Source organism: Lepidochelys kempii, chromosome 5 (assembly GCF_965140285.1).
Source record: "Lepidochelys kempii isolate rLepKem1 chromosome 5, rLepKem1.hap1, whole genome shotgun sequence".
Taxonomy (NCBI): domain Eukaryota; kingdom Metazoa; phylum Chordata; order Testudines; family Cheloniidae; genus Lepidochelys; species Lepidochelys kempii.
In genome coordinates this window covers 122,036,554-122,050,466 of record NC_136384.1, presented here as the reverse complement: position 1 = coordinate 122,050,466, position 13,913 = coordinate 122,036,554, and the positions used below count along the sequence as shown (strand labels likewise).

Sequence of the window (13,913 nt, the reverse complement as noted above, 5' to 3'; positions counted from 1 at the left end):
TCTTGTGGTGTTAATGATTTCTGATAAAAGGAGACAGAATGAGCTTTCAAACACAGCTGGCATTCATTAGCATGCACGTTCAGGGTAGATAGGCCCCTATCAGATGATACAGTAATACTCCACATGGTTACTATTGAGCATCTGTTTGTTCACTGCTTCTCCCTGTGGACAAGCCAACAACTGTGTATTAATTAGCTTTTTTATCTCAGTTTGGGTGTATTTGTCTTCTGACATCAGTGGCTCTGTGATACCTTATTTAGAAGAGGATATGGGGCATTGTTTAAAAACCTTGCCTTTCTAAAACAAAACACTTGAAAGAAAGAGAGTTAACTATTAAAAAAACAAAACTGTTTGTACATCCTGTCATTACAAGATAAGAACTTAAAGAATCTGGGCTTTTGCTTTTAACTCATGTACCTGTTTGAACCTCTCCTAGTGCTGAGTGGTGAGAGCAGTCCTAATGAGCTGTTCTAGCTCAGTCATTATCCTACATGTAGTTGACCTACTGTAGTATTTCTAGTAATCCCCACATAGATTTTTAGCTAGACAAAGGCATTCAGTTCAACTACCAGCCAAATCAGGGATCAGAAGCCATTTTTTCAGGGAGAAGGTATATGTAGTACTAATAAAATTATTAATTCTATGTTGGACTAATTTCCTATTGACATTACTTTGGTCTCCTGGTTTTTAATTTATAATGAAGACATACTTTCCTTCACTGTTTGTTTGATGCTAGAATGTAATACTTAGCACTCAGGTTAACCTGTTCTTCATCTTCTCTTTAACCTTCAGCATTTTATTCTGCTGTATTTGCTTCTATATGTGTTGTATGTAAAAGGCCAAACACTGCTTTTGCCTTAAAAAGATCAATACGAGGCCAAAAGCTATATATTTCTGTGGGTGAGCCGAGGTATGGGAACAGGCTCCAGATCCTTTCTTCCATTCCATGCTTAGCAAGTGTTTGCAGGTCTGGTCATGGCAATGCTCAAAGGATGCATAGAATAGCTGTATCTCCCAAATAGCCCTATTTCTGCCCTTGGCCATACCCCCATCTACAAAGCAATCAATGCTATCTTAGGTCCCCACATAAGTTAAAAGAGATATTGGTGGGGCAGTGTATGCACAGGATGTGTCTGGGTTAGATAAACACCTTTGGATTGCCCCATGGTCACACAGTGAGTCAGTGATAGAGCCAGGAATAGAGCCCAGGAGTCCTGCCTGCCCCCTTCCTTGCTCAAACTGCTAGAGTGCTTCCTTAATGGTGGTTGAGGTGACAGCTGGCTCAAACTTGTTTGAGAGGCAAGGTGGGTGAGGTAATTTCTTTTACTGGACGTCACACGCCTAATGTGTCAGACCTGAAGAAGAGCTCCGTGTAAGCTCGCAAGCACATCTCTTTCACCAACAGAAGTTGGCCCAATAAAAGATATCACCTCACCCACCTTGTCTCTCTCATATCCTGGAACCAACTCAGCTACAGCAACACTGCCTACAAACTTGTTTGTTGCTTACATCAGACACCGGTCAAAACCACATCTGTTCTTGCTAGGTGGCATTTGAAAGACTGGTCCCAAAGATCTGGGAGCCCACATCAATAATAAGGGGCTCTCACTTGGCACTTTGTGAGATAAACAACCATGAAGTAAGTATGTAGGTACAATGGAGCCAACGTTTGAGCAACATCTCTTAATCTGCTGCACACGTACACATCCTTCAATTATACCAGCTTTCTTGATGATTACATTTTCCACATTTATTTGAAGCTGTTAGCACTTTTCTCCGGATGGTATATGGGTAATTTAAGCCTTGGAGTATGTGCATGGGTTATGCTAGAGACCATGCCCCACTTCTCTGATATTCTGGTTATAATGCAAAGGGATTCTTGTCTCAGAACAAACATTTTCAGGTTAGAGCAGATATCACCTTTACACTAGTGTGTAATCCAGGTGTGTAATACACGTACATCTCTGACTCCACTTTAGAGAAGTAGCCTAACTGAGCATCTAGCTATGTCTACACTGGCAATTGAACAACAAAGCTTTTGTCTTTCAGACGTGTTCAAAAAAAAAAAAACCCCGAAAGACACAAGTTTTGCCGTGGCAAGTACCAATGTGAACAGTGTGTCTGCAGGAGAGCACTGCTGCCGACAACGCGAAGGACAACGCGAAGGCCGCTCGTTGGGGGTAGTTTTTTGTCAGCAGGAGAGCCGACAAACAGTGGCTACACTGCACGACTTTTAGCGGCACAGTTGTAACGACACAGCCATGTGGCTAAAAGCTGTGTAGTGTAGACATAGCCTGAGGGACAGGATTTGGGCACAAAAGGTTTCCTTTGTTTTTCTGGTCAGTCTAAGAATTTTTTAATGGATACAGTTCTGTACCACTGTGTAGCATTTTTATAGCTGCTGTGTTCCAGTTTAAGCCAATCTTATTTGGCCATTGAAAAAAAATAAACATAGACCTATATTGCTTCCAAAAGAAACTCAAAATGAACTTGAGAAATCTCATAACGCAATCATTTCTCCAGAAGGGCAAAGCAGAGAGCGAGCGAGAGAGAGCATTATATGACTTGCTATTTTTGCTTGCTAAGTAATTTAAGCAAGAAGAATTGGGACTCTGTGTATTGAAATGGTGTGTGTATATTCAGTAATAAAACTATAGCTGTGTGTGTTGTATGCATTTCCTGCTTTGAAATACATGAATGCAAGTATTTCACCCTTCCCAAGCAATTGCATATATTCAACAAATATGGCGTATGGCAAATAAGACCCTGATTCAGTCTATTCACGTGCTTAAGTATCTGGCTGAATCAGAGCTTTAATAGTTATTGATCTGTGGTTTTTTAATAGTGCCCATCACAATAATGTCTAAACACTATATCGGATGGAAATAAATCTTACGAAGAGAGAGATTTCCTCAAAGTAGTTTCACACAAAGCCATCATGTATTTCTAAAACTTTGTCATAATTCATGATGATTCATTCAGATGTAATAAATCTGAATCTCACCTACAGTAAATACCAGTTTGCCTGTTCAGTGATTTTTGTATCATTTTATTTTACTCTAAATATTATGGGGTCTGATCCTGTAGCTGTTCTGTGCACTAAATTCCCAGTTCTGTGATAAAAGTGCTGCAATACAGCATGCTTCATAGTTCTATTTTCAGAGTAGCAGCCGTGTTAGTCTGTATTCGCAAAAAGAAAAGGAGTACTTGTGGCACCTTAGAGACTAACCAATTTATTTGAGCATAAGCTTTTGTGAGCTACAGCTCACTTCATTGGATGCTTATGCTCAAATAAATTGGTTAGTCTCTAAGGTGCCACAAGTACTCTTTTTTTTTTTCCTAGTTCTGTGTGTCGTCTTATAATTTATTTTGGTTAACTTGCAAAAATGCAAGAGTTTGCTCTGAAATAAGAGAGATGATAGGTCCTGATTTGATCCTGTGTGATCCTAAAATGGCTTTTGGGGTTTTCTTTTTTTTGCTCTGGTGTAAAACAAAAAAAATTGTTGGGGCAAATACAGTACTTCAGACTTGTCTAAACAGAGTTGTTCCTGATCAATGCTATGTATGGGTGCTCTCATTCTAGAACAAGAGTGCTTTGTTCCTGGTTATCTTCATGCACAAAAAACAAATCCAAAACCGTTTTGTGTGTAACTTTTTCTGGAGTCAGAGTGTCCACACATGGAGTTAATCAAGAATGACTCCAAGTGTAGACTAGAAATGGTCAGATTTGCATCCACGATTAATTATAAGCACAAACTGCTCCCTTTAAAAAAAAACAACCATTCTTTTTAGAAACCTGGTCATGACTCTGTACACAATATCCAGGACATGTTTCCTTACAAGTAGTAAAATACAAGAAATATCAGTTGAGCCTAGAAATCACATAAATACATTTATTGTTAGTTTTACCCTTCTCCCCATTTAGTCACCCATAGCCTATGTAAGGCCTAGTCTATGTCTACACTACCGCGGAAGTTGATCTATGTTACGCAACGCCCGTAGCTGGAGTCGAGGTACCTTAGATTGAGTTACTGCAGGGTCCACACCACAGAGGGTCGATGGGAGAAACTCTCCCACTGACTTACCTTACACTTTTTGTTGGGGCGGTGATAGAATACAGGGGATGACTGGAGAGCGAGCTGCTATCGATTTGGCGCTAAATCAACTGCCAGTGGATTGATCTCAGAGCGGGGATCCTGGCTATATTGTAGATGTAGCCTTAGATTGTGCATATGAATTTGCAATCGACAGGCGCTAAAGAAAGGAGTTTGAGATCACACGTAAATGTAGAGCATATTTTGGGTGTTTCAAAGAGACGGGTTTAATGTATTTTTGAGAAATATTTCCATCTCATTTAAGTTGATGATATTTTAGACCAGTGCTCTCTATAATAGCATTTTTAGCAATTCCGAACAGTTATAAATCCCTCTAGTAAAATCTCCGGGCTATACAATCACAAGGCAGTGATCTCTGAGGCTTTCAGCCGGGAAGGCTGGCCTGGGGGATCACAACAAAAATAAAGCTTCAAGTGCATCTGATTGTCTTTGAGAGCTTCAGAAACAGCCTAGGTCATTTTTGATGGCAGCTTCTAGACTTCGGAAAGCAGAATCAGAGAGCAGTAGTGAGAAAAACATACCAAAAAACAAACCCAGCCAAGGTTTCCAAGCCAGGGACTTGTGGGTGACATGCAGTCCATTGTGGCAGCCTACAGCAGAAGTGGGAGGTTCAGAGGTTATCATCCTGTTATGCTAATTGAGTTTGAGCTGAGCTCTTCCCAAGAAAAAAAGCCTCTTAGTGAATTACTTATTCAGTTCCTCTGGGTGCAAATAGGATGGCTGTAACTGTTTAGAATCTACTGAAGAGGCCCTTGAAGAATATGACTAAAGGATTTCTCTCAATTTAAGCATCTCCAAATGAAAAGCAACCAAGAAAGCTGAGAGATTAGAGTGCCTTTTTGCCATTTATTGTGTCTGCTTAAGAGGCCAAAGATGTTCAGGTACACAGCGCCCTGGCAAGTCCTCTTCCTGTCCATGGAACAGGGGCTAAGGGTAAGAAAAGTTGTTTTCATGATGCTGTCTGAAAGTGTCATTTATTATTTTAATACTTAGAAGCGTCTTTGTATGAGTGTGTGTGGTGTCAGAATTATCTAGCAAATGAAAGAGAACTCACTCCCATTGTTGTGAGGTTATATATATACAGTATATGTATTTTTGTTTTGGACATCTCAGTTGTGCTGATAAGCTGATTTCTGGAAAGAACAGTGCAAAAGAGAAGCAAGTGAATTCTGAAAAATATTATAAATTTGACTTCGATAGCACCTTCTATCCAAGGCTCTCAAAAGGGTTTTAAAACATTTAATGAATTAGCCCTCACAACTTCCTTGTGAGGTACATGCTAAAGGGGGGAAATCGAGGCTCAGACAGGTTAAGTGTCTTGCTCAAGATCATACAGCAAGTCAGTGATACATATGAGACTAAAATCCAGATCTTCAGATTCCCAGTCCCTGCAAATTGCATAATGCTCCCTCGCTGTCTTCTAAATTGGATTCTGTTGGAGGCCATTTTTTAATCTTGAGGCTGTGAGAATGTAAGAAGGTGAATTGCTGCAACAGAATTATTCTTGGGAAGTTTGAAATCTAAAAAGGATATGAAAAGAAGCAAACTTCTTTGGAATCAATTTAGATTCACTTTGCTTGTAGTGATTTTCATAATAATTCCCACATTGTAGTGTGGTATCCTTTTCCTTGAAAGCAATCTCCATTAGATATTTAAAATTTATGGAGCTTTCAGTGAAGCATTATGATTTTTATATTGCAAAAATACCTGAAACAGTAGCAGTGTTGCCAACTCTCATGATTTCTACCATGATTCTTGCAATATTTGGTGTTCTTTCCTAAGGCCCTATATGAAGGAATCGGTGTGTGTGCATGCAAATCTCAGCTTTTGTTTTTTAAACATGTTATATTTCTAATCCTTGTAGTTGCAAGGAAAAGTTTGGAAATGTGAATCTTAATGGCTCTGAAACCAGACCTCCAAGTATGGTATTTTTAAAAAAATTCATTCATGTTATGAATTTTGAGTGCCTGACTCATGATTTTTGAATGCTTGGGGTTGGCAGTACTGCACTAGTTGTAGCAAATGCAGACTTGGTTATACAATTGTTGAAGGCTTCTTTATGGCAAAAATTATTGATTATTAACACTGCTATTCTTCCAATAATGGCTCACATTCAGGCCCTTCAAAGTCCGTTCTGACTTTATCCATCTTATATGAACCCAAAGTCCTTTTGATCTTAAAGGATCTGATCTATGCAGATTTCATAGAGATTGAGATTATTTATCAGCACCTGTGTAACCACCTTGGGATAAACTGTAGGATTTTGTTACCCAGACTGCAGAATAGTCTTTTAGAAGAAAAAGTGAATACTTTCTCCATGTGAAATTAAGGGGGAACTTTAGGTAGGCCTATTTTAAGTACCCAGTCTAGAATCCGGCTTTCTGTGAATATACAAAATGTGTCATTTTCTTCACCCATCTTGTTAACCTTAAAGCCATCTAGCATTTGACCTATTAAATGCAAAAAAAAATACTGCAAATTTATACAACCTGAAGCTTGTAATTGTATATGCACAAAGAGAAAAACAGGTTTCAGAGTAGCGGCCGGGTTAGTCTGTAGTCGCAAAAAGAAAAGGAAGACTAGTGGCACCTTAGAGACGAACCAATTTATTTGAGCATGAGCTTTTGTGAGCTGCAGCTCACTTCATCGGATGCATAAAAACATTCGAGAAAAACATTAACTTTAAATAAGTTGGGTTTTTGCATGTAGAAATTCAACGATAATACTGCACTAGCACAGATTTAGATTCAGGCATTTACTTTTTTTGGTTTTGTTTTCTTTAAGAAGAAATGATTGAAGATTAAACAAATACATTTCAGTAGACTATTAACAAAAATGAGATTAAGATAAGTGCCTAGAAATTAGGCATGCAGAGAATCAGATGTTAGAGACCATTCCAGTTACCTTGGTTTTCTGAAATTTTCATCATCATTGTGTCACTTTCTTCATGTACGTCCCCTGTATGACAACACAGTTAGATTTCCTGATATGGCCCGATGGATACTATTCTTATTTATTATTTGTATTACAAATTATTTGTATCTAGGAGCCCCACTCATGGAGCAAGACCCTCTTGTGCTAGGTGCTATACAAACTCAAAACAAAAAGATGGTCCCTGCCCCAAAGCACTTACAATCTACTCCCTGCACATGGGCAGAAATGAAAAAGCCCTTGAAACTGCTTCTGGTATTGAGCCTTTTTTGTTTATGTTTTATTTGATTTTCTAAGGACCGAATACAACTATTCATACAGAAGATAAAGGCCTCAATCCCGCAACGGAGCCCGTGCAGATAAATCCCATTCAAGTCAATAGGACTCTGTATCCATTCAGGTATCTGCCATATAAATCTCTTTGAAGGATCAGGACTTCATTATGTAAGACAAGTCAATAATAACCATACCAGGAATGTCAATACCATAACAAACTTAGACATCCATACAGAATCTATTTCATTATGGGAACAACAGGGCCTGCAGATCATGGTAAAACCCTGATACAGAACCTTAACTAAATCGTGTCCCTTAGCATTATGGGCATGTTCCCAGAGTCCATTGAAGTTAATGGGAGTTACTCCATTGAATTCGGTGGGTGGATCAGGCGCTATAAGAGAGAGCAAAAGAAAAAGGGTGTAGAGTGTGGAAATCAAACCCCAGTTGAAATCTCCTCTGCCACTCACAGGTCTGGAAAGGTCATCCCAGGATTTAACCAGGTATCTGGTGAGAGGATCAACTGCTTTTTCTTAAATTTTGGGGAACATTTTATTGTAGGGGTGTTTTCTTTAATGCAAATAGCTGTCTCAACAGTAATAGCATCTCAAGTAACATATTTTGCCAAGCCATTACTATAGGACAGGGGTGGGCAAACTTTTTGGAACGAGGGCCACATCTGGGTATGGAAATTGTATGGCGGGCCATGAACGCTCACAAAATTTGGTGTTGGGGTGCGGGAGGGGGTGAGGACTCCAGCTGTGGGTGTGGGCTCTGGGGTGGAGCTGGGGATGAGGGGTCCCCCATCCAGCTCCTGGCCAATGGGAGCTGTGGGGGCAGCACTTGGGGCAAGGGCAGTGTGCAGACCCCCGTGGCTGCCCTTATGCGTAGGAGCGCCAGAGCGGGTCAAGACCCCGCTCCCCCAGCGGAAGCTCAAGGGCCAGATTAAAACATCTGGAGGGCCGGATGCAGCCGCTGGGCTGCAGTTTGCCCACCCCTGCTATAGGAGAGTCAGTGTCTTTAAATAGTTTTTTTTGCACACAAATTGGTGCAACAAATAGTATTTAAAAAAATACAACTTTGTTCCTTCCTGGTGTTTTCTAAAATGACTCAGGCCCTGAACTTGTAAATCTTTATTCACACTAAAGAGACTCTTAAATAATATCTGACATAAATCTCTAGTAAATATCTGATGGAAGTCTGAGATCGCTTGTTACCAAATAAATAGCCGTACACAGAGAAGAATAATCAGTGTTCTAGAAATGTAATGGATTCCAGACCAGAAATTATTCTGTGTACCAATAATTACAAACAAAATAAAAATCCTAGTGAAGCTATCATCTGTTGAGTATCATGCTCTAGCAGCCTGATCAGAAGCCTTTTGAAGTCAGTGGAAGTCTCCCATTTGACTTCAGTGGACTTTGGATCAAGCCACAGATGGATCAAGCCACAGGTCTCTTAAAAGCTGCTGTGATAGTCATACAGGTTCTTAATGAAGAACCTTGATGCCTTTAAAGAGAGTTCTTACAAAAGAGAAGTCAGCAGCACATGCCCATTGACTCCTATTATAACACTTTCCCTGCACGTCTGCGATTACTTCTTCTGAACCAGTGGCTCAGTCCTGGGTTTTGTCATGACTCTTGCAATATTGAGTGTTTTTCATAAATCCTCAGCTTTAAGAAGTCAAGTAATTACATGAATATTTCAGCTTTCATTTTAAAAAAACCCAAAATGTAAGTGTCTTGCCTTTGTGGTTGTGGAGAAAAGCTTGAAAATGTGGTGTGACTACTACATCTAAAGGATCAGAAATAAAAATAATCCTATATGTATTATTTTTTAAAAAGTCTCATGACTTTTAAGCCAGTTTCATGATGTGTTGAGGCTTTTGATTTTTGAGCACTTGGGGTTGACAATGCTGCTGTATTAAGAGGAACACCTCAGTTCACTAAAACAGAACCCCCCCACTCCTGTCACCATCTTTTTATTTATTGTCCTTTGTACTCAGTGTTTTTGAGCTTTATGGTCCCTCCCCTCAGTTGAGGGGGCAGGGTTTTAGTTGGGTTGGGACTATGGCGATCCTTTCCCAGGATTCAGACAGACCCAGCTTCCTGTGAGAATGAAGAGGAGAGAAGTGTGTCATTTCACTTAAACTTTTAGTTTATCGTGCTCGCTCTTTTCTGAAATCTGCTATACACTTTCAAATTTGTCATTTTTATGTCTTTACTGTTTTGTTGTTTTCTCTGCTTTTTCTAAGTAAGGTGCTTGCAGTGCTGCTGCTCTCTTGCTTTATGTTTTTAATAGCTGGTAAATTATTGTCTTTGGTATTTTTTGGGGGGATTTTGACATTTAAAGTAGATGTATTATAACACATTGATTAAGGTTCTCTCTGTTATCTGGGATTAGTTCCTTAGTCCTTCCACTTCATTTATATTGTCCAGTCAATATCCTGTGGAAACTATTGGGGGGAGGGAGGGAAGGAGTAAATATTGTGGGAGTGGATGGTTGATAAGATGATGCTACAGATTTAGGAGATCTCTGAAGTGCCATACGCTTAAGTGCTATGCATTCACAATAAACATATATTCTATGTATTGTGAATGAGGTACATAGTTTAGGTATCATAGTTTCATACCTCAATAAAACGTTTTTAACATGATCTCTCTGCAGCTAGTCATGTCTTTCATTTGACCCCTAGTGTTACTGAATATCCAACAATTCCCATCTTATCCAGCCATATTCCCTGGAGCCTGGTTAACAAACAACAAAGTCTATACATTCCTTAGAGGCTTTATCAATCAGTTCATAAATACTACCAAGGAAGCACTAAAACAGAATAGCTCTCTTCTTAGTGCTTGCTTGTTTACTGTTAGATTCATTAACTGATTATACTATATTCACCTTAAAAACGGCTCGGGGAGTTAGTTATTTTGATGTGAACAGTTGTCATTAGCCTCCTTTCAAGTTAAGGTAGATAGAAATTTTAGTAGAGCTAATGCTGAAACTGATTATTCCACTCTGAAGTATTTTCTAACTCATCCCCTGTAATCCACGTATTAAGTGCTGAATTAGGCAGAGCAATATAATTAGGAGTGTAGTTATTCATTCTCTGAAATAGAAAAGAGGTTTGTGGAGATGGGAGTTCAATTGTTGCTCTCCAGGGACTTGGATGGATGACATGGAAACAAGCAGAGGAAGAAAGTTCAGAGCATGAAGTTCTCATTGACAGCTGGCAGATGTACCCATCAAACTATTTTGTAAAAATCTGGCTACTTGAAGTGTTAAAATCATTAAACGCATTGCGGATCAAACACACCTTAAACCACATTTGCAGCGTCAAAAGTAATAAAATGTGAACACTCCTTTCAGATTTCAACAGCCGAAAATACAAGAATTAATATTTCCAATCAAATTGTAATTATGTATTTTAATTTGACCTTCACAGAGTATCCCTCATTCAACTGCTTTAAAATCAAAGGGCTTCTTCTCAGGCTGATGCTGCCTATTTTGAAAAAGGAATCTATATGTAACCTTCCTAACAGGTGTCTTCGGATTGTGGAAAGGGACGGGGTCAGGCAATGCCATTAATTGTTTCCTTCTGGGCACAGTTTAGGGGTAACTTCTAGCGAAGTGCAATTCATGCTGAGTCCCCACCAAGAGATCCTTGCTTACCCTGTGCTCTAGGAACATCCAGTAGGAGCCTGATTTACCAGACTGGTGCGTCCTACTTCAGACACGAAGTCAAATGTCATTTGCCATTAAAGTTGGAGGAAAAGCCATTGCAAACAATAGCAATAAAAAATAGACTGAGCATCCAAATGAAGCCATAGTAAAATATGTAATTAACTGTAACCTCCCGTTCCTCTCTGTCACTCTGTCTCCACTCAGCTCGATATTGCAGAGAGAAATTCCTTAAGGAAGAGGAAAGTCACCCCATTGGATAGGACTGTTGGTGCACATGACCAAGTTGTCTTGTGCAGGTTGCCCTTCTTGACACTAAAGCTTCTGCCATCACTCTGGCTGGCAGAGATTCAATGGTGAGAAATGTTAGGACTCACCTCAGTGTAGATTTAGCCCCTCTCTCCTTCCTCCCATAGCTTGTAATCTATGTGACATTCCCATTCAAGTAAGTGAGAGTTTTGTTTTCTTTGTGATATGGTGCAAAGAGCCCCCCCAAACACCTTTTTTGATGGAATCATGTTCTGGTTACAGTTGTACTGAGCTGCATTGGAAGCAAAGGAACTACAAGCCCCCTTCAGCAACAAGCCTAGGTTTGTTTCTTTCATTGTGCTATGAAAATGAACAATGATCAATTAAACATACAAAATCTGTCAGAACAAACTGTTTGCTTCTAGGGCAAGACTCACGTTTGTACCACAGTCCTTACTGAGTGCTGTACGGTCTAAAAATATACGGCACAGGGATGGACTTAGGGGAGATGTGGCCCTCATTGACCAAAAAAAAAAAAAAAAAAAAGTCAGAGCCTTAAATTAATTTAGCTGTATATGTGTTGGCGGAGGGGATTTATTAAAAAATATGGAGGCCCTCTGGAGTGTGTAGCCTAAGCTATTGGATCCAGTTGACCCTGAACTTAATCTACCATTGAAATTATCTGCTGTTTTTTACCTTTTCTTTTTGTTTCTTCTTTAATTGCTAAAGTAGTAAAATTATGGTCTAGTTCATAAAATGGGCAATAAGGACGGGGTAGGATGAATTTGGTCTTAACTGGGCAGTTCAGATTTAATTAAGTACCTGAGACCAATATCTGCCCTGGTGTCAGCAATGTGCATGAAGCAGAGATGCTGGCAGACCCATCCTCTGTGAACGGGGAATCCTTCCGGTGCAGGGAAGAGGTTTGTGTAATATGGGCTATTGGAACTCACTCTGTTCCTCCTCTGATCAGGAGTAATGTATGTGCCCTGTATACACTGCTTAGAGATTGCAGCAGATGACATCACACATGCAAGCCAGCTAGGGAATTAAACATCCAACTTGTCCTGAAGACTCTGCTTGCTTTGAGGATGTGTTAGCCAGAGGTTTTCCTAGAGCTCTGTTTAATGCTCTGGTGAATGTTAGGTAGAAATGGGGCCCAAACCAAAACCTAACACCTCACACCCCTGAAACACCCAAATCTGGTGTTTTTGATCCAGATTTTATCAGTAGGTCAGACTGAACCCAAATATCACTGTATAATGTAGTCCTTCAGGAGAGATGCCCAGCTAATAGACAATACAAAGCTTTTGCACTAGTGTGGTAAATGTGTGTGGGATACCTGTGTTGTAAATGGGGTCCCCTAACACAGTGGGGTGTGTTGTATTCCTGTAGCTTTTAGAGAACCACCATCATAATCTGTTGCACTGTAATCCACTCTCAAGCAGAAGTCTGGGGATACTGATAAAATAGCCTTTAAATGGAATGTCTTCACTGCAGTTCGCCTGGGTGATCAGCACCTGGGATAGCTTGGCCCAGGTGTGAGCAGCCACATGGGAAAGCCATGCCCAAGTTACTGGGCCCTCACGGGTGCTACACTCACTCGTGTGTCAGTAAGACTTCTGGGGCAATATCCCATTACTTTTTGTGCTGCAGTAGGCTGACCTGCTCTATGAATCTTTCCATCTGAATTTTGGGAGAATGTGTCTGTCCTTCTGGACACACAGGAAATCATGGGAAGGCATTGGAGGACTAACACCACTCAAACAATTTAGCCTGCGGCTTCACTCCAAAGTGGGCAGGTTACCAGCCCCAGTGAAAGTGGAACCTGGGCTGTAACTAACACACACCACCTAGCCTGGGTTGAAAGTACCACCAAACTCATGTGGGAGGTTTTAGTGTGTGGACAGGATGGGGGGTTAGGACCAGTACACAAGTAAGAGCCCAGCCTAACTCTGCAGTGAAGACCATGTCCTTTGATTTATCCCTAGGTTTCTGCAGTGTTTCTGCAGTAGCTGGCTGCAGCACCACCTCATAAAGTCATGCTCTCTTCCTAATCCCATTTAAGACCACCCTAATTAATAAGAAAAGAAGATGTCCGGGCTAAGTGGCCAGTAAGCACCTTAGCCATGTTATTGTTTAGTCTGTGGTCAAAGCCTTCACAAAGAAACAATGCCTAATTGAAGACATATATTGCCTTTGGGTAGATTTCTGCTTTAGCTATACCCTGTGCAGCAAAGCTCTGTCAGGGTATGTTTTTGGAAGTGAAGAGTATCAGACAATAGTGTTAATTTTTTTTCAGTGATGTTTTATACAAGAAGTTCAGCTTTTAAAAGGCCAAGCCAAACAGGGCAATGTTCCTGGATGCTGTGAAACACATGTGCATTGATGGCAGTTAGAATACATCTTTGGTATGCTTTTACTAATCAACCATGCAACTTCTATAATGTAACAAGGTCATGGAGCTTTCTCATTCTGCACCATGACTTCTTCCCATATACTCAACACATTGACTAATGTTTGTTCCCAGCTCACTGAAGTGTCGGCTCTGGAATGTTGTACCCAGGTACTGTGTATTTGAACATAGGCTGTCACCACACTTCTTAATTATCTATGCAGCATTAATGTTCAGGTGGTGGTAATCCTTTGCATTGTATAACAAAT

General features: G+C 40.2%; 1 protein-coding gene across 5 annotated transcripts in view; it reads left to right on the top strand.

Annotated features, from left to right (window-relative positions):
- LOC140911807 (PALM2-AKAP2 fusion protein) overlaps window positions 1-13,913 on the top strand; it is a 188,144-nt gene that overhangs the window by 102,262 nt on the left and 71,969 nt on the right. For 2 of the 5 annotated variants that reach the window (XM_073345688.2, XM_073345687.2), the window contains exon 1: window positions 5,029-5,048. The exons of the other annotated variants lie outside the window; for them this stretch is intronic. In XM_073345688.2, coding sequence (XP_073201789.1) covers window positions 5,031-5,048 — 18 coding nt within the window. In that variant the 5' untranslated portion in view covers window positions 5,029-5,030. Of the gene's footprint in view, window positions 1-5,028; window positions 5,049-13,913 lie in introns of those variants that run through there. 5 annotated transcript variants of the gene reach the window in all.